The following is a 20,662-nucleotide window of genomic DNA, read 5'->3' as shown; positions in this document are numbered from 1 at the left end:
GCTTTGTTTGCGCGACTCTAGACCACCCAACCAACCCAAGGCTCCATTGTTGTGTCCTCGCGGTTGGTTGAACCATTTACCTACCTGTTTCGCCGTTGCGTGGGAGCGAACGGTTCTCGCACACCAAAAGCGGGCTCTCGCGAGATCCAAAACACCGCCGCTGCCGTTTGACAGCACCATCTCGCCTGTCAACGGGAATCATCCGATTCGCTCACAAAAACGGTTGCTGGTGACTGTGCGTGTGTGTGTGTGTGGCTGTGTGCCCCGTGTGTGCTTTTTATCGTGCCAACCGCGTGTGGATTAGTTACGCGACCCAAAACTAGAAGACGACCACCACCACTGCGCCGCACTCTGCGGGGTTGAGATTACCCAGCACCCAGCAGAAGGAAATCGTCGGTCGCGGCGGTCGGTAGCAGCAAACCCGGTCGCGACCCCAGACTCGCTGACGGCGAGAGTTCTAGCAACAACAACGACAACGACGAAGGCGACGACGACGCAACGAAGCAGACGGGCACAACATCAACAAGATGCAACAAATAGCCACCATCATCGGGGCGAACGCCTACTACGATGGTAGCCGCGTTTTCACCTGGCTCGCTGACATGTGCGGTTTGTCGGTTGATTTGGTAAGTTTCGCGTTATCCTGTTGTGCTGCTCAGCTGCCTTTAGAACGTGTCGGTTGAAACAATTGTGTGCCCACCCGTGTTGCCGGTGAATGGTGAATGCTGGTGGGGTGGGTTTTTTTTCTTTCATTCGACCCCCCCCCCCCGTGACATCCGTGCCGTGTTTCGCTTTCGGTTCCGTGGTGTGTTTCCGTCCGTCGGTTGGTTTTGGGGGAAAAGGATGGGGTAGTTTCCGTGACGCACCCTCCACCCCACGATAGATCCACGTTCTATCTTTAGGGTCGTGCTGCTGGTGGTGGTGGTGGTCGCTTGCTTGACCGGCATCGATTTTTTCTCAATCGCAACAGCGCGCGCGATCTCGAAATCGCGGAAACCACCACCTTCTCTGCTAGAGGAAACTCTCCCCCTTTTGTCCACCCCCATGCAAGATTCGGGGTTTCGCGTGTGTGTGTGTGTGTGTGTGCTTCATTCCTATTTTTCTTTTGAGGGAAAAGGAAAAATGCGCCAGAGTGGATGCATGCACCCTTGCGAGTGCTGAACACCCGCTGAACTAATTGGAAATTGGAGCTCGAACTTGTCGGCATGCGAGCGTGTGAGTTTTATTTTCGCACCTCGGGGAAATTGGGAAAACCCTCCCCCCCCCACCACGGCACTGCCAGCGAGGGTTCCACATTAGCGTAAGAATTCCTTCCTTTTAAAGCCCCCTCTTTCAAGGGCTTGCAGTGGGAAAATTTGTCTTTGTGTGGCTAATCAACACCAAGAGTTCACCGTTTTCTTCTTTCTCTCTCTCTCTCTTCCTCATACCCTCTCCTTTCGTCAAGATAAATGAATCAGCACTTGTGTCCCCGAGCACGCCCTCTCCTCCTCCTCCTCCTCTCCACCACCGTCTCGACACGTGATGGATATGGGTTCGGTTTCATTATATTTCTGGCTGCTTTATCAACTGTCATAAATTAATCAGGGGCTGATAAGTTAATCGTGTTTTTTTTCGAGCCAGCGTTTTCGGCACACATCCCTGGTGCCACATTTTTTGCTGTTGCTTTTATTCACTCCTGGGGGGAGGCGATGAGGTGGCGATAAATGATGGTCCGTGGTCGCAACGGGTCGTGATAAGCCAAAAATTGCCGCCGATATGAATGGCGTGTGTTGGCACCAGCGTCTCATACCCATCGTGACCTAAATCATTTCGAAGTACCTTTTGGCAGAAGAGATGGGAGGAAAAGTACCTCCACGAAAAGTGACTAAAACACAGCCCCAACTGGCCGTCCGAGTGGACTTCAGGATCCTTCCTTCTCCCGGGGGGAAAAGGAAGGACACGCACTGTCTGGTCTGTCGGTTGAAACTGCTGATGGATATGACCTTAAAGCGGGTCCACCCACATCTCCTTCTGAATATACACCCACCCACCCACCCACACACACACACGTACGTGCGCGGTCGTTGCGGCACATTCTGCTAATCGAATAATTTATGCATCACGCTAAGCTCCACTCGAATCACGAACGCTTACTCTCGCCCCCGAACGGCTGCAGCACAAGTTGGCCTCCTTCGGGGAGTGTCCTTTCATCGTCCCAAGACGAATGGAAAGCATTTTCTAACGGGGGCTCTTTGTTGACTCCCTTTGCAGCTTCAAAACGCCCGCACCTGTCACTCATTTCACAGAGGGGGTGGGCCGCCTTAACCTCCCTTTTTCCGTTTGTGAAGACACTGAGGCACACACATACGGGCGGTTCTTTGTTAAGCGGGAAAGCCGTCGCAAATCCGGCGTGCCACTGCAATGCGCCCGCGAGAAAAGCCTCTGCTCGAGAGCCGCCCGCCCCCTTAAGGTGGCCCTTTAGGGACCCGAAATCAAGGATCAAGCCCCTGTCGTGGAGGGCTTTCGATTTCATTTCGATTATTCCCATGCGCGAGCGCCGCGGGTGGTGTTGTAATGTTTTTATCTTTTCATTTCTCGCTGCGTCGAATGGAGGTTCTTTGTGCTTTTTTTCTCTCTTTTTGTTCGCCTTCACCACCACTTCGGAGAAAGCCACTCATGCGGTGGGGGAGGCAGATCAAGGGCGGGCGAAACAAAACAAAACAAAAAACAGGCCGATCAAAGGCCCGTTCCCAGGCGCCGTTTGATCCTGCATGAATTTATAATTACCTGCGCGACAGCAGAGAGCGTGCTTTGGCGGGGAAAAGGGCCACGATGGGGAGTGAGTAATGGTATTTTTCTTTTTCGCGAAAGCGCTTCTAATTTTCCCCCTTAACCAATTGATTCCCACTGAGCAATGGCGATGAAGGCGGCTTTGTTGCATCGAATCGATAAAGGTGGAGTGGGTGGGCATCATTCATCGAAGGAATTCCCATTAACCATCGTACGTACTGACACACACGTGATCCACAGGGACTCCCGCTTAGTTAGCAGCTGCGTTTGCAAAAGTTTTCCCCATGGCTCTCGAACTCGCAGGAAGTCGCATTCCCGATCGGCATAAAACGCACTAACGCGCTGGCAGAACTACTTTCGATTTTTTCGGCAGCAATAAGCTTTTTTCCCTACCTTGTCCCCGGGGTTCGAATGCACGGAAAGGGGGGGGGGGGGGGGAAGGAAATAAAACAATAAACAAAAAACCTCCCCATGGCACACTTATATCATCACGGCGCGTTTAAACCGCAGGAAAAAAAAAGCGGTTGGTAAAACGTGGCGAAGGTTTTAGCGGGGATTGATTTTACACCAACAACACCATTTTCGCGGTATACTGTGGCCTGGGCCAGTGAAAGGTGGTGGGAAATACTTTCGAAAATCTCCCGAAAATTTCACCATGAAAAGGGGAAGCTGAAAAAGGCAATGGCGGTACACGCGCCAGATTGGTATGTCGCCAGGATGAAGGGTGCTTTTAAACGCGGGCCAGAGACGAGATCGTTTCGGCACATTTCGATGCCTGTAGAGCCTATTCTGGTGGTCACAATGTCAAAGGTACATTACTTTGCGACCAAAACACGTTGTTGCATCACGGACGGGAACCGGGGCATCATTTTTCGTCCTCGGTGTGGCGTGTTCTTGAGTTACAAGACGATCGAATTACATCATCCAAATCACGTCTCACGTGGGGCTGCCCTGGGAATCCCGTTGCTGTTGTTGCTGTTCGCTGTTCTTTGTTTTTTTGTGTTTTTTTATTATTTCTTTCTCGTCCCCAGAATGGGGAGGGTTTTTCTTGTTGGCTTGTTCTGCGTTTTGTCATCACGCTATGCGTGCGTGCGCCTTGAGGGAGGTGGCATTGAATTAAAAATAAACAGTTCACGAGTTCACCTTCACGGAGGAGTTTTCACGCCCCGCTGTCGACGATTGCTGCAAGCAGCACCACGATGCATCATGGTAGCTCGAAAAAGTGGGGATAAAAAGCCATTGCCCAGCGCTGGTCAGCTGTTTCTCATGCGCAATGCACCAACGCAACTAGCGCACGTGGGAAGGTGTACACGCGTGTCTCCAACACGCGGGTCCGTCTTCAACGGCAATGAAGAATGTGTGCGCGAGACCTGATCGTGGCCCTGGTTCACGTGTTGAACCATGTAAAGCCACCACACACAACCGGTCCATGATCTCATGAAGTGTGATCATCTCGTCGTAACTGTTTTCCAGTCCTTGGCCCCCTCTTACCATCACACACACACACACCTGCACGCGGCCATTCGATCCCAGCTGGTGCGAAAGGGGCACAATGGTCGAACCATTTGTCACTCGGACGCTAATTTGGCAGCCATACGGCGCTTCATCTCGGTTGGATTTTAATTTACTCGGCCTTTTGGTTTATTGGAGGTGTTGCGATAAAATGGCCGCAAAACAGCAGATAAAAGCGTCACAGCGAAGCGTCGTTACCGGGTTTAGGGGTGGCCTGATGTCACCTTGAACCGCAAACGGCGGCGACTCACACACATGAGTCATTAACCAAGCAAAACGAACGGTTTGTGTAATAGCTTTGTCAAGCTTCCTAGCCCTGGGGAGGAGGGAGGTTAATCGTATGGATCATTAAGGCGAGTGTGTTTCCAGGTGGTTTTGAACTGGAGCGCAAGAGAGAGATAGCTAATAGTTCATTCGTACAATAACACCCGCTTGCATCGATAAAGAGTCACCAAAACAAAAAACAAAGAAGATCGGTCGATCGCGCTTGGGAACGAAAATGCACAATCTGGAGTACTCGATCCGCGTGACCCACAAATGTAAACGAACGACGGACGTTTGGAGAGCGCAAATTGAGTCAATACCATCACCGAAAACGTGGGCTGACGCGTGCCCGGCGCTGGGAAACACACTCAGCGAGTCGTGCTTAGATTTAGAGATCGCTCGTCGTTTCTCGCTGGCCCGAACCGCTTCAAAACAAAACACACGCACTAGAGCGCGCGCGCGAGTCGCCAAAACTAACACCGCGAACGAACCGCTAACCCGCGGGTATGCGTGTGTTTTGGAACGATCCCCCCCCGAATACGGGCTCCCCAGCAGTGTGTATAGTGACGATGCCCCAACCGATCCCACTGGGTGGGGCCTCGGGCAGCCGTTTTTAGTGGTGCGCGCGTTTAGTATACGCGCGTAAGTCATCGGCACCGATCGGGCGAGTGTGTCGCGTGCTGTTTGTTTGTTTGTTTGTTTGTTTTTTTCGGGGTTTGAGTTCGATTTCACCTTCGGCAGGCTGCGTTTCGTCGTTGTCCAGTGTGTGGCATTCCGTGTCCGTGTCCGTTGGCTTAAAGTTTTAATTCGCTTTTTTTTTTGCGGGGAGTTTAAAAATCGCACAAACAAAACGCACCCACACACGACCGACATTTCGAATGGGTGCTGCCGCTTGTTTGGTGCACACGAGACGCGCCTTTTTTATTTGTGATCCAGGTTTTTGGTGGTGTGTGAGTAAATGGCCTCCAATGGGCTCTAGCGGGCTTCACAGCTATGAGTCGCTTTTAACAAAGCGGGCGCCCTGTTTCTGCGCACAATCTGGCTAATTGGTGCCTTGAATACGCGCACTTGAATCAATTGCTGAGTGATAAGGAAACCGAATGCACACATCTTAGATGGGGAGGGGGGGGGGGTGCATTTTGAAGTGCTCCCTTTCTTCCAGTCGATTGTAAAGGGCTTTCATTCGTTTGATAGCAAACTAGGGATGGTGGCGCCATTCGTGTGAGGTCTTTTGGTGCCGTGATTCGTCAATGTCATCATCATCACCAGCAGCACTTTGTCGCAGTCGCGAAGGCGCAATTTATTCGATGACATCACCCACCAAAAGAAGGAGAAGGAGAAAAAAAGGCATCCCACCAGAAACCGGAGGAGTCCCTCCGAATGTCAACAAAAAAAAAACCCACGTCATTTGTGTCGCGCCTGAGAGCTTTGCGTAACGATTGCACCTTCCGGTGGAATATATTTATTTTGGACTGCCCGTGGTCGCAACCTTCCGCTAGACGCTCGTTTTGGCGCTCTTCGCCGCGGTTTCGGTTAATTACAAAAAGTTAAATGTCGTCGTGATAGTCTGTTTTTTTTTTGCATGCACCCATTCGAACAGCAGTACTGGCGGCGGCAGAGGTGCTTGGTTTTGAGAGTGTTCGATCGCCGATTTCTTTTCCAAACCCGGGTGCAGTTTGTGGTGCATTAACACCCTCATGCACGTGTTTAAGGCCATGCACGGTTCAGGGTTTTATTTCAGCGTGGTTGCAACGAGTCAACGAAGCTGTTGAAAGGCAAACGAATTGCAAGCATTTTTTCGCTGTGGAGCAGCAGTTCCATCTGTGACACCTCCAAAACTTATACCAAATTCAGCATTTGCCGGAGATGGCAGAAGAGGTGTTTGCACGCTCAGAAAAAACAAACCCTGGGGCAGTAAATTTGGCTTCCAGTTTTTCCTTCTCCCTGAACTGCAGGTGGTATATTTCACACGCAGTTCCACTAAACCTCCATAGATCGGTGTGGGTGGATTGTTTGCATTTGCAACGATAAGTTTGTGTTTGATGCTTTGTACGCCAAACTTCAACTCGATTTCCACATGCACCCGATTAAGGGCTCGATTTTTTTTAGGACCATAACACCACCCTACAAAAAGGACGATATCTCTAATCAACTCGAGGCGGTACGAGGTTGGATAGAACGCCGTTCAAGATAAGCGATAACAAAACGAAAGGAAACACACCAACGATCGTGTGCCGGCCCCCTGGTGTTGAGGGTTTTGTACCGCTTTAGGGGGCAGGGCTTTTGTACAATCGTGTACCAAATTAGCAAGCCTCTCGATTGTGCGTTCGTTTTCTTTTCTTTTTTTCTTCTAGCGAGATTTCCACCCTCCCTTTGGGGTGCGTTTTCTTGTCCTCGTCGGGAAGGAAAGCGCAACAACCCCAGCGTTATCGGTCGGGTCTCTCGTGTAAGTGCTCTCTCGCACGAGCTTCACCGGCTTGCGGAGGATCCTTAAGAGCTGGACGAGCGCCGAGCCAAAAGCTTAACTACCCAGAACGGCGCCTTTACGTTTCGCCAATCAATACCATTATCCTTGCCTAATCACCGTGTCGGGCTTGACCGGGCGAATGATAAGCTTTCGGAAGCCGTCCGGTTTGCCAGCGGAAGGACGACGGAAAACCTGCACGGAATCCTTCGGAACAAATTCTCTCTCTCTCTCTCTCTCTCTCTCTCTGCGTCACGTTGCTTTAATTTCCCCACGACATAGCGTCGGCAATAGTTCATCGTTTGCGAAATGATTTTCCATTTCGTTTGATGAGAAAATTCAGCAACTACAAAGCTGTTCTTCTTTAATTTTCCTCCACCACCCACATTCGGGCTGCCTAATGTGCAGTGTGAATATTTTTCGGTTTTTTTTTCTCTCCAATCGCTTCTTTAATTTCCTGCATTGCTCGTCTCGCGGTGTAGTGTAGGGTGTCTCGTAACGGATACGTTCTGCTTCCTTCCAGCACAAGCCAGCGCCCGGTTAGATGGTTGCACGATCACGCTCTGCCTTTGGAATGTGTTTAAGCGCCAAAAAATCGATGTTTTATTGGCGAAGCACTACCGCGGGGCGGTACACAAGTCGCGCTCGTCATTAAACATTCATCCGGGGCTGCCAGCGTGACATTTAAAAGTGCCCTGATAATGTTTAATGTCATCCCTGCCCTAATGGAGGTGTTTTTTTGGTCAATATATACCAAGCTCTCGGAGCGCAACTTCGATCCGTCAATGCCATGCTCGTCTCGAGTGCTAAACGCTATGAAATAGTCTTTTCTTTTAGTCCAATCGAATCAAAATCATCACCAACCCTTGAACTAGGTTTGGGGGGATGGTCTCATTTACCTACTTGATAATTCACCCTCGCCTAGCCGGACATCTTTTACATCTTGGTTGAGCGTTTTTTAATATTTCTTTGCTTTGGCTAAGGCTTTCTTTTTTTTTAACTCACAAAAGTTGGGTCAACTTGGGCTTTTTGGGAATGGGTGTCACTTTATGTCTGCGGATCGGTTACTTCAACGAGCGAACGCATGTTCGTTGCGAAAGGATGTGATCAAAAATTTACACAAATCCTGCCCTACCGATGGTGCGCCATCTGTGGTGCTGCAAAAATATCCCCAACACACCCGAAGTGTGTTGCATCTCGAATATCGCAAAAAAAACGGGGGTCACATTCAATTCGATTTGATAAAAAGTAATAGATGGTTCTTGATCTTCGCCAAACGCCAACAGCACGGCAGTTGAGTTGCCGCATTTTATGTGTATCGACACGTTTTTTCTCCTTCGCACTGAATTACAACCGTCCGCAATAAAGTGTGTTGGGTTTTGTTGGGGTAAAGGGCTAACGAAATGCTGCACCTTCATTCCTGTAGCCCCTTAAATGACACCCGACACAACGTAAATCCAGCACCAAGCGCCCATTGCTGCATTGTTTTCTCTAATTTACCGCACACACCAGTTTAGGTGCACAAAACGCGCCCGTCTTTAGCACGAAACGAAAGCAAATTACACAGAAAACGTACACGCGCTTTTTTTTCGTTAACCTTTTGCTAACCTCAACGGCTTCAATGTCACGGTGGTTACGCGCCACGATTAACCGACACGCGGCGACAAAACAAAACCCCGGCGTTGAAGCGATGGAAAATGAGGAAAAGCTCTTCTGGCTTCCCACACACGCTCCCGTGTGGGCTCAAAACACCTACCTTCGGTGGTACGTGGGCAGAGGTACCGTGTCCTGGGTAAAAGGAGCATGTTTCCAGTTCCTCTGAACCTACTTCGCGCTCATCGCCACACTGAACCACCGGGAACAAAGAGAGATTGGATTATCGATTGCGAAAATAGGTCAATCGATTTGCATTCCTTGCGCCCGCCCCATGCCAGCGGGGGTGGCTGTGTGTGTGTGTGCTGTGTGTCCTGTGCGTGTGACGGTAGCCATGAAACGCCTAAAAATGAGAGCACACACCACCTTCCTGCTAAAAAACCTCTAAGCTCGTCACGGTGTTCTCGGTGTTGGTGTGCGAGCGTCGGAAAACCCACCAGACAAGCGAGAATTTCCTTCTACCTGTGTGTGTGTGCGTGGGTGTGTGTGCGATTTTCCTTTGCAAAACGCAATTTATTGTCCGTCTGTAGCAGCGCATAATAGGGGCGCCCCGTTCGGTCATCAGGCGAAAGATTAACAATGACTTAAACGTCTAATTACCCACCGGGTGTGTTCGCTTTAAAACACCCCCTTCGCCCTCCCCCCCCCCCCCCCTTCCCAGGTGGCCGGGAGAGGGAAATTGATTTTTGGGAAAAACTTTTGCACCAAACCTCCCTCCCCTCGCAGGCGGCCCCCCCCCCCCGCCAAAAAGGAGGTCAAAAGTTTTGCCAGACTTGATGAAATATGAATCCGCCAGGCTATCAATCAGAAGGGGCTCTTTTGAGAGAATGGGAGGGGGGGAGGGGTTGAAAAGGACCTCGGGACCCGTATAATGGATCTAGCTGGAACCGTTAGCTGGAAGGCCTCGAATGGGGTGTTTTTTTTTTAACGAAGACTAAACGCCCTTCCTCAACCATTTAGGGCAAAATTCACCTCCTTCGAGAGCGCGCGGTTGCTGTTTGCCTTTAGCATCAGCTTTAGTTGAAGGAGCGGTTTTCTTGCGAGCGCACGAGCGCGGTCTTTGGCCCTCCTGCGCCTGGCTTATTGCGCCGTGTGCCGTGGTTTCGAAATGCGAGATATCCTTCGTGCGTCCGTGTGGTAGTAATCAGCACGTGTACGACGCGAGGGAAGCGAGTTTCGGTCACAGGATTAATCTTCATTATTGCGTTTTATTACGTTTCATCCGCAACGAAACCGAGAGACGAACCCCGCGCACCCGGGGTTAGACCCTTCCGAATCCACCCACCCACCCACCCCAAAAGGACCCCCCCCCCCCCCCGGCAACGGATGGCAACACGATTCCTGGAAAAACCGACATTTTCCTCAGAGAGAGAGAGAGAGAGAGTGCGGTGGATGTTATTTTCTTTGTCCCACCACCCACCCACTCTCTGCCTCTCGACAAGCTCGAAGGGATGGAGAGGAGGGGTGTGGGATGTAATGGAGGGGAAGGGAAGCATGCTGCAGTCAAGAACCTCGGTGAGAAATTGGAAATGGTCGTCGTAGCCTTCGTGTGGTTCGCTGCTGTTGCTGCTGCTGCTGCCACGGGAAAATGCCGGAATGCGACCTGCGGGGAAATGGGTGGAAAGGGCTGGGGTGGGGGGGGAAGAGGAAATGGCGGGACGAAAAGTCTGCAAGTGGCACGCCTCTCGTCCTCTCCGGGGGAAGCTCTTAAGGGAGTGTAAAGGGCGGTTGTATTACTGACTGCATTATCCTTTTTGTTTGCGTTCGTCTCCCTCCGTGTGCCGTCTCGTGTTCTCTCTCTCTCTCTCTCTCTCTCTCTCTCTCTCACACACACACACACAGATCGCCTGAGATGAGCCTGAAAATGGACACACTCGCTGTGAAAAGAAGGGCCCGGAAAGGGCGTGCGTGCGAAAAATTCAAATCAAAGGAAGGGTGTCCTTTCCCAGCTGTGACGTCCTGCCCGGACGCGTCACCAGGCCACGGACCACAGTTAAGCCCCACAAAAGCGGGGGGGGGTGCCCAGCCCGATTGACGCCCAAACGCGCACCCTCCAATAGTCGTCTCGACGATTCGGTGTAGGATAAGGCACGGAAAACCCACGTCTCTGTTCCACCGGCGAGGCGAGAGCGTGGCTGTTGCTTCATCTGTTGAATGAACCGAGAATTGCGTATTCTCACGTGATGCGTTGCGTGTCCCCCACGCCTGCTAGGGTCCTTTTCTCGTCGTTGTTTTTTTTTTTGCGGTTCCGGTTCCGCTACATGAAATGTCCATCTGGCGATGAAATGAGCAGCCACCAAACCTCACGGATGGGCTTGCTTTTATCGCCCTGAAATGATGATGTAACGCATAATTACATGCTCCATGGGTCGGTTGTTTTACCAATTAAATATCAACCCCGCCTTCTTATGCCCGCTGTCCAAAGAGCTTTCGAAATCTTTAATATTCGGTAAGCTCGACAAGAAAGGGTCTCCTCGGCAAACCTACACTCGATTGACCGAAGTAAATACCCATCGATTCGGTTGATAATAAAAGGTCCTTGTGGTTACCCAAATGGGCTCCACCAGCCCCTGTGAAATGGAAAAGCTCCCGAGTTAATCCTTTGACTCGAGCCACCCACTCCCACACACACACACACACGCACACACTGCGGTTGACTCCGGGCAGAGCACATATGTCGCTTTTTCTTCGGAAACCTTTCTCGGACAAAACTCACCCTCACCGGGTTCGACTAGTTGGAGGTCAAAATGGTACCGCTAAGAAGACGCTAAAGACCCTACGCACGCAGCAGCACACCCAGACGGGGAAAAGCCGTTCCAGCATTCGGAAAACTAATCATTTTCCCACCCCCCCTGAATGGGGTGCGCGGTCGTGTGGCTATGAATAGTAATTTGTTCGAAGTCGAAGCAACATGTCATTATGCTTGACACCCGAAGACGATCCGAATCCGAGAGTCGCAGAGAAGGGGTTTTCTTTTTGGGTGGGCATGTGTGTGTGTGAGAGAGAGAGAGAAAGAGAGAGCATCCGTGTGGGAAAATTTGTTCTACATCAAACGGTGGAGGAGCAAAATAACCGCACCAAAAACTCCTCGATGGCGTAAGTTAATTATCATTTCTCGTCCGTTTCGCGATTTGGATGGGCTCTGACTGGCCCGCGGCACGCAACTTCCCAGAATGCCGGGTCAAAACACACACACACACACATGTTAATTCGAAAAATGGCACCCAAAACATCGCCCCATTTTCATCGATCGTTCGGCATGCGATAAGACCAACGGAAAGCGGGTGGCCGTTTTTTCGTAGAACCAGGAAACGAACGCAAATGTGGCTCGAGTGGATAAATCTAGCACCCAATTGGTCCCAATGGGCCCCAGGGGGGGAGAAGGCGACAACATGGACTGTGGCCCCCATTCACACCTGTTGAATAGTTGATCGGTGGGGGTGCCTAGTTTGGGGATTGTTTATTCATGCGTTTTTAGCGTCATCGCCAGCTAAAAGCAAACAATCGAACAAAAAAGAATGGGCTCAGAAAAATTAAAAAAAAAAAGGATAATGCACACACGCCGCATCAACCGCCACTTATGTCGGCTTGGGCGCAGCAATAATTTGCGCGGGAAAAACTCATTCCATTTTCCGGCTCTCCCAGAGTCTCGATTGTCTCGTTACACTTTTCTCGGTAATGGCACGGGGACGTGAGTTTTATTTTCCGTGTGGCCATTGTTTTAATATGTGTATATATTTATCCACCGAAGCACGATCGTCCTGGCCACGGTGAAAACACAGCTCCCACGCATCCTTTTTTTTTTGCCGCCCGACGCATTTAAGCTGTTGACTTTTGATGGCACTCTCCAGCGGCGTCATTGCGTTTGCATTTCGCTGGAAATTGGGCGCGACTAAAAGCAGCCACCATTGCCGCCATCATTTCCAGTCCACTTTCCAGCGGCCCGACTTTATTGGCGGGAGTTATGTGTGTGTGTGTGTGTGCGTGTGTGTGTGCGCAGAATTTGCACAACCCGGGAAAAGAGATGGTGGCACGTTCTTCGGCGCGCCCAGCGCGTATAAGACGAATAATTTGGCGCGTAATTCTTTCTGCCACCGTCGCACACGCATTCCATTCGGGAAAGCTCTGCCGAAAAGACCGTGGGGGGGAGCGCAAGGATCGACGCAAGGACGAGCGAAGGATCGAGCAAACGCAAAAAAAAAAAGAAATGAAAGACGGTGTCGAATGTTTCGCACAAAACGTGTCGTCGTCACTCCGCGGGGTCAACCATTGTGTGATCGTCCTCCTAGCGTTTGGTGGCCGTGTGTCCGTGTGTGTGTGTGTGTGTGCACGGAGGCGCGCGCCATTTTGGCACCCGGCAGCCTCGCAGACTGAATGTCGCGCTGAAAATCTGCCACCCCCACGGTGACGATGACGACGGCTCGCGTCGTATGCAACAGATAGACGGACATTTTTGTGTCCTTTTCGGGGGAGGTGTGGGGTAGGGAAAGACATTCACCGGGTCGCCACGATCCTTTGGTATTTCTTTCTTGTCTTTTCTTTTGCCTGGTGCCCTTTTTGTGTATCAACAGTGAAACGGCTTCGGTCGCGATTAGATTAGCAACAAAAGAAAAAGTAATTAAGAGCCACCGAGTGGAGGGTGCCTTCTTTTTTGCCGTTGTTGTCGTCCTTGTCGTCCTTCTTGTCCTTGTTGGTGTTGTTCGTCCATCATGCCGGTTAGCCGAGGCGGAAGAAAAGCTCCCAATTGTGAAAATGCGGGAAATGGCAGCACACATTCTGCGGGGCAGAGCAAATTCAAGGCTCTTTGGCGGCACACACGGCGGTGGCGTAACATCCTGGTTGGCGTGGGTGTTGAAAAGGAAGGGGGGTGGGGGGTACATTGAGAGGCCTCGGCGAAAATCGATTCCGCGTGCAAATTGTTTCGCGTGAAATTATTTATCATTATTGTTATATCCAGCGAGCGCCCAACGCTCTATTTTTATGCCCGACGCCGCTCGGGTGTGGATTGGGTTGGCCTAATTTCATTTTGTGTGTTTTTTTTTATTATTTTATTTTTCTCTTCTTTCTTTCATTGTCTCCCTTCCTCCCCCGCCATCGGTTTGCTCGACCCCAACGAGCGCTGTTGGGCTGAAAAGAAGAGGAGGAGAAAAAAAAAGCAAGCAAACAAAACTGTAACATTTGATATTTGTTATATTTGCTCAATAGTTATGGATTTTTGCGTCAAATGAAGGGATGGGTGCAAGGAAACGTGCCGTGCCGGGAAAGGGGAAAGGACATTTTGTTTCCATTTCATTTTCCAGTTGATTTCCACTGCAGCATTTGCTGATAGTTTTGCCGGTACTTTCCGCATTGTTTGAGGGGGCGTGTGTGTGTTTTTTTTCTCTTTTTTCTCCCGTCAACGATTTGATTTCTAATAAGGGTTTTCCGTTTTTATTTCCCGGCTTTCCGTGTTGATCCGTACTTCACTGCACGCTCTTCTTTTTGATGGAAGGCTGCTTTTTTTTGTATCGTGCTCATGTTCTTTCGAATCCCTAAACCGCCAAAATTGCGTCCTCCAAAATCCGTATCCTTACGGTACTTTCGAGCGAACCTTTTCTCCACTTTTCCGGAAGGTGTGCTGACGCGCTAGTTTTGTGGAATGTCGCTTGGGAAACTGCCTTCACCTGATGCCACACGACGACGGGACATCATTATCCGTCTAATCAACCATCGCATCAGCATGCGATTCCGGTCTCTTTCGGCCAATTTCCAGCTTCTGGAGCGTCTGAGCCTCCGGAGTAGCTTCGATACAGCACCACCGAGATGATGATGTGCACACAAAAACACACCTCAACTTGAACTCGATTCCTTTCGGTTCATCAACCACGAGTTATCCGAACTCACGTGTTATCGCACACACACCCCTCGTCGAAATTTAGGCCATCAAAGGTGGATATTTAATTGCCCTCAATTTCACGGTCCAACAATTACGCGTAGCATTAGAAGGGGGCTTTTTGGGTGACGCTTTTTTTTTACCAAACACACCCGATCACGAAAGTAACAAAACTTTATTCCAATAAATGACCGTCAACCGTCACAGTTCTCCATCATTGCGCCGCCACGTGGTGATCGCTTAAAACGTGAAGCTCCTTTTTTCACAAAACACAAAAAAAAAATAAAAAGCTCCAGCTCTCTGTTACGTCAGCCATGGGGTCGATCATGGAAAGGTTACCCCAATAAAGTGCGCGCTCCAACCCCGGCCAAGTGTACGTGTGTGTGCACCGTGCATCGAATTCGTATCGACAGTGAAAGTGTACCCCTTAACACACTAGACCCCGATCACGCCACCCCAAAATAGTTGTTCCGTACAGCGTATTGTTTTGGCTCACATTCGTCCACAACCGCGATGAACGTTTCACCCGAGCCCGAAGGTTATCTGCTGGGACGGATACGGGGCTATCTCGTCGAGATTGGTGCAATAAAATACGTAAGTTTTACACTGTGAGTGTGTGTGTGCGCGCGCGCGTGGCTCGTGTTGCTTTAAGGATATGGTGGGCGGTTGTGCGCGACCAAAGATCAGGACTATCGTAAACGAGAGCCACCCCTAAAATGGTCGTTTTATGTGGGTGCGCCTTTTTTGCAACAAATAAATGTAAAAAAATTGCAACACACAAGGCAGAGTGTGTTTTTTTTTTGCTTGCTCCACTGCTCAGATGAGTGATAAATGATTTAGCACGATATTTTAGCACATTTGTGAGCGGGCACCATCTCTTTTTCCTAGCGCAGGAACCGCGCGTACCGCTTTCGAAAGTCAATGAAAAATCCAATCGATGCACCCTTGAGGTGTCCAAGTGTTGTTGCGCAAACAAAAAAATGACCCTTCAAATAAAGCGGCTTTTTCGCTCGCGCGCGCGCGCGCGTTCTGATCCGTCGGTCGACCGGGGCATTTATAACAACATCAACTGCATAAGGAGAAATAAGTGAAGGAAAAAAAGAAAACGAAACGTTTGCATCCCAAACATCGCCCGAACCAGAACCAGTCCAAGGTAGTATCGGCTGACACACACACACACACACACCCACGGAGCAACATATCCATACGGTTCCGAAACCTGCTCTCTCCTGCTCAACCGCAGCACGTGCGCTAGCGCGTCGTATAAGCGTGCACCGAACCATTCAAGGCCCCTTTTTCGCGTCGCATGCTCCGGCGCATGTTAAGTGCATTCTTACGTATGCAACCCTAGAGCGCACAGTCGGTGTGTTAATATCTGCCCGCGGGGGGAGGTTGGGCTTTTTCCACTTGGGTGATTAGCGGCGGCTGGGTCGATCGAGAGCTGGTTTGGTTTTACCTTTTCCAGGCATTCTGATGAGCGCCATGCTTAGGTTCGCTGCTGTAACGAGTGTTTGTCGATCAGTCGGCGGGGTGGGCCACATGGTCACGGTCAATGTCGTGGCATTTGAGCACACAGCCGATCTGTGCTAGAAGATCGAATAATTTATTGATAAGTGGCTCAGGAGGGAGTAATTAGGATAAGGTCTGTGCTGGTTGTCAAATGACGTGGGGGCTTAGAAGTATATTCGTGGGATTAAAATGTTATACAATTGCACATAACGTGCTCATAACGTGTTTGAATATGGAGGTTTCTTCAATCCTTATACGGTTTGTTTTCTGTTCCAAAGTCCCCTAACATGCTTTCATTTTTGGCAAGCGTAGTTAGTTTGGAGATTTTCGAAATGAGACCGAAGGTGTCATCAGATTTGGGGGGAAATAATACCCGCGCTCAATTTGCCGTTAAAGCCTGACCCATTTCTCCCGCAAACTGAAGCATAAATTCTTGCATTAGAAGCATAGCCTTTCGCTGGCGTGCCAACTTGCCTCTACGGTTTCGTTCCAGAATTGTGACCGAATGCAAACCCTGTGCAGGTTTTTGGAAGAATCGAGATTTTTTCGTTTTTTTGTGGTCTTAAGTCTCCGTGGTTTTGTTGCCAAGTGCACAAATCGCAGCTCTAAACTGCCAAATAATTGCTAATTATGATAAAGGAAGGTTTTCTAGCTAGCTCTAGCTGTTTAGCTCACTCAATGCTTTGGTAAATTGCCTCTCAATACTCGACTGCAGCAGGGTCAGAGAAACTGCCATTTCGGGTCAGAAAATCAATGCAAAGTGCAAACAATCGCAAATGGTTGAATATGAGTGGAAAATTAACCGGCACAATATATTGCCCGCTCCGATTGGCTTAATCATCGTCAGTCGTAGGACTTGTACGATTGCGTGTTCTTGCACTGCGTAAAAGAGATGCTCTCCTGCACGCTGAGACCGTCCATCTTCATCAAGAAGTAAACTGCGCGCGCGAGCCTCCACCTTTTGTGGCGTGGTCGCCGTTATCGCCGGCTGGCCGTCGAAATCGCGCTAGGAAATGAGATCACGCGGGCTTATCACGCACCCTGCGATTGTTGTACGTGCTCTCACCCCCTGCAAGCCATCAGCCTGAACCTGTTGAACCCCCTCGCGAGCTGTTTCTCAACCAAGAACCAAGTTCCCGCAGTCCACTGCAGGAGAGACCTAAATCAAATCACAGTTCTCGGCTCGGGCTCGACGGAACGGAACTGGTTGATTGGCTGGTTTTGCATGTTGATAGCGGCACCAGCTGCAAAGACGAATTGATACCGTGAACTACGTGCGAAGACATAATAGGGCTCGCAATCAGCTGACCGCCATTCGAATTAAAAGTGGTTCGTTTCGATTTAACCTCAAAACATGTGATGCTCATGGGGTGGAAAAAACATCCTTATGATAAGGAAGATTATCTCGCTTTTTTTTTGGCAACTTTTCAAATTTCTACTGGCTTTAACTTTACTTACCTCTGGAAGAATTAAGCAAAATAAACCAAAAAATGGGTAAAATTTACTCCTCCTTGTCCTCAAAGTTGTGTTGAATTATGGCAATTTATGAGCTACTAAATGATCGCAATTATCCTTAATGCTAACCTCCCTGTCACCTTTTTTTTCTTTCCCCATTTTAGGTAAACTTCCTCATCACACAGTTTCTGGCGCTGATCCTGGCATCCGCATTCCGCTCCTACTTACACCCGTCCAAGGTGTCCGCCAGCACCCGCCACGCGATCGGCCTGGTAATTGGGCTGTTCTTTGGCTACTTCTGCTTCGGACAGCAGGCGATACATATCGCTGGCCTGCCGGCTGCCTGCTATGTCGTCATTCGAACACAAAACCCCCAAATCGTCCAGCGGTAAGTGTTCTCAGATCCCTCCCCCCTTAAACAAACGCGCAACAATCGTTTTTAACAATCATTTCCACGTGTTTTTTTGTTTTTTGTTAGGATGGTGATGGTCGTCGCGCTGTTCTACCTGTCCTGTATCCATCTGCACCGGCAGTACTATGATTACGGGTCGTACTCGCTCGACATCACCGGTCCGCTGATGATCATCACGCAAAAGGTGACCAGCTTGGCGTTCAGCATCCACGATGGGTTCACGCGCGAAATGAAGGATCTTACGCAGAGCCAGCAGCAGCACGCCATCCGGAAGCTACCGTCTGCGCTCGAGTTTTTCTCCTACACGCTACACTTCCAGGGCCTGATGGCGGGACCGTTGGTGTTCTACAAGGACTACATCGATTTCATCGAAGGTTGCCACATCATGAAGCAAACGTCCGCCCACGTAAGCATTCGGGGAGAGGGAAGAAAGCCATTCCTCTCGGGTGTCCTTAAAATAACGCGTGTTTTGTTGACCTCCTCTGCAGGCGAAGTACGACATCGAAAAGAAGATCGTACACGAACCATCCCCTGTGAAAGCGGTAGTAAAGAAGGTGATCGCAAGCCTCGTGTGCGCTCTAATCTTCGTCAAGTTCGCTACGATATATCCTATTAAAACAATGAAAGGTAAGGCCGTCCATTTTTCCGAGGTTTTTCACGCGCAACCACGCATCATTCATCTTCACTACCCTCCCTTTTGCAGATGATGGCTTTATCGAGAGCGCCGGCTTTTTCTACTCCCTCTGGTACATGATGCTGGCAACGACAGCGGTCCGCTTCAAGTACTACTTCGCTTGGTTGATGGCCGACGCCATCTGCAACAACTCCGGGCTCGGCTTTAACGGGTACGACGAGCGGGACGGCGTAACGCCCCGCTGGGACATGCTGTCCAACATCCAGGTGCTGGAGTTCGAGTTTGGCACCAACTTCCGCAACTGCATTAACGCGTGGAACGCGGGCACCAACCGCTGGCTGCGCATGGTCGTGTTCGAGCGCGTGCCGAAACGTTACGGTACGGTGCTGACCTTCAGCCTAAGCGCCCTCTGGCACGGGTTCTACCCGGGATACTATCTGACGTTCGCCACCGGCGCCCTGATCGTGGTGGCCGCCCGTATCGCCCGCAAGCTGTTCCGGGCGCCGTTCCAGCGCACGGCCAGCTCACGCGCGCTGTACGACGTGCTGACGTGCCTGGTGACGCGCGTGTTCATGGGTTACGCCACGTTTCCATTCGTACTGCTCGAGTTTAAGGCTAGTCTTCGTATGTACCTGAATGTGTTTATGTGCCTTCATCTAGTCGCTCTGATCACTGTGTTTATTTTATCGAAATACGTACCACGAGGGGAGAGAAATGCGGCGGTGGCCGGTGGGTCGCGATCGAAGGTTAAAACCGGCGCGACCGGCACGCCGGAAGACGCCAGTGTCCACACTAACCGGCGCCCGGAGGAGATCCCAAACCGTGGCCTGAAATCGGCGGGCATGGTTAGTGTCGAGGGCGGCGACCACGACAACGGGCATGGCGTTAGATTTCGCGGTGTGGAAAATGGCCGGCGAAACGATTCTGCCCCCGGTTCCCAGCAGCCGGTCCGCTACGTGGTGGACCCGTTCTGTCTGACCACCACCATCAACGGTAACCACAAAAAGACTGACGATTTCCTGTCCGAAGAGGATAACAACAACAGTGCCACGAACACGGTGCGCAGCTCGACCGTAGCCAACGGGAAGGCCAGCTCACTGAAGCCGGCGTGCGAGCGCATCAAGGAGAAGCTCGAGCAGGAAACGCGCAACATCGAGGAGTTCATCGACAAGACGGTGACAGGTTTCGTCGAGCTGAAGGACGACCTGATGCGCATGCCGGACGAAACGAACGGTGGGCTGTACATTCCTCGCAAACCGAACGGTGCCATGCTGCTGGGTGTCGGTGCAAACGGTACCGGAGATGGACACACGGGTAGTTCCGGCAACAGCGGTACCGGCAGCAGCAATGCGTTTCTGAAGAAGGAAATCGACGCGCTTAATGCCGCTGTCCAGCAGGCCAACGTTTTGCCGGCCGTGCTGAGCAACGGGCACGCGAAGTAAGCGCCCGCGAGAGCCCCGGTGGCCAACCAACCCAATCGGGGCAGCCAAATATTCTTCTTCCCCTCGAGGAGTTCCTACACGCTGCAGCGATGCAGTGTCCTGAGAAGGAAGGTGGCCACACGACGACGACGACGACGAGCCTGCCCGCGATGCTGGCTACCCGTACATATGCCCACCCGCCAACCGTGGAGGTACGTGCTTTTTGTAGCGTTGTTTTATTCTTCCAGTTCGCCCTAAGGTTCCACCCCCGTGAAGGGGAGGGGGGGTGGGGCGAAATCGATCGCGTGGGCTGATTTTGATCAATCTTCTCGGTACATCTAGAGGGCCCTTTTTATCTTACTCTATTCACTTTCTTACTTTAATAACGAAAAGCAAAACAAAAATGTAAAATCCGTACAACCGGATTCGTAACGATATTATTAAGGAAATGCAACCCACACACAGAGAGAGAGACCCACGGTGGTTTAGAAGGACGGAGAGAGCACACAGAAGCACGGAACAATGAAATCAATGTTTCATTTCGCTGCATGTGGTACAAATTCACTGGACATTCTATCCAGAGAGCAAAAGGATGGGACTGATACGGCGCAATACGGAACATCCACACCGGGGATGTTTTTTTTTCTTCCTGTTTGCCGCTCGTTTCCAAGCACAACCAATGGGTGTGGGACGTTTC

At 50.6% G+C, this 20,662-nt stretch overlaps 1 protein-coding gene across 1 annotated transcript; it reads left to right on the top strand.

Moving 5' to 3' along the window:
* The first annotated feature begins 527 nt into the window (after positions 1–527).
* Positions 528–20,430, top strand: LOC128722849 (lysophospholipid acyltransferase 6). The gene is made up of 5 exons (XM_053816532.1): positions 528–626; positions 17,663–17,886; positions 17,977–18,316; positions 18,399–18,537; positions 18,614–20,430. The coding sequence occupies exons 1-5, from the start codon at positions 528–530 to the stop codon at positions 19,984–19,986; spliced, it is 2,175 nt and encodes a 724-aa protein (XP_053672507.1). The 3' UTR covers positions 19,987–20,430.
* The last annotated feature ends 232 nt before the right edge of the window (positions 20,431–20,662 follow it).

The sequence above is a fragment of the Anopheles nili genome, chromosome 3 (assembly GCF_943737925.1).
Source record: "Anopheles nili chromosome 3, idAnoNiliSN_F5_01, whole genome shotgun sequence".
NCBI classification, from domain to species: Eukaryota; Metazoa; Arthropoda; class Insecta; order Diptera; family Culicidae; genus Anopheles; species Anopheles nili.
Note: the sequence above shows the minus strand (reverse complement) of the source record. Positions and strands in the feature narration are given on the sequence as shown.

What these genes read in the sequence shown, in the direction of transcription:
- LOC128722849 (XM_053816532.1), top strand. Translation starts at nt 528, where the DNA reads ATGCAACAAATAGCCACCATCATCGGGGCGAACGCCTACTACGATGGT. An exon ending in GCGGTTTGTCGGTTGATTTG is followed by an intron (nt 627 to 17,662) that starts GTAAGTTTCGCG and finishes TCCCCATTTTAG; the next exon opens with GTAAACTTCCTCATCACACA. An exon ending in TCCTATTAAAACAATGAAAG is followed by an intron (nt 18,538 to 18,613) that starts GTAAGGCCGTCC and finishes TCCCTTTTGCAG; the next exon opens with ATGATGGCTTTATCGAGAGC.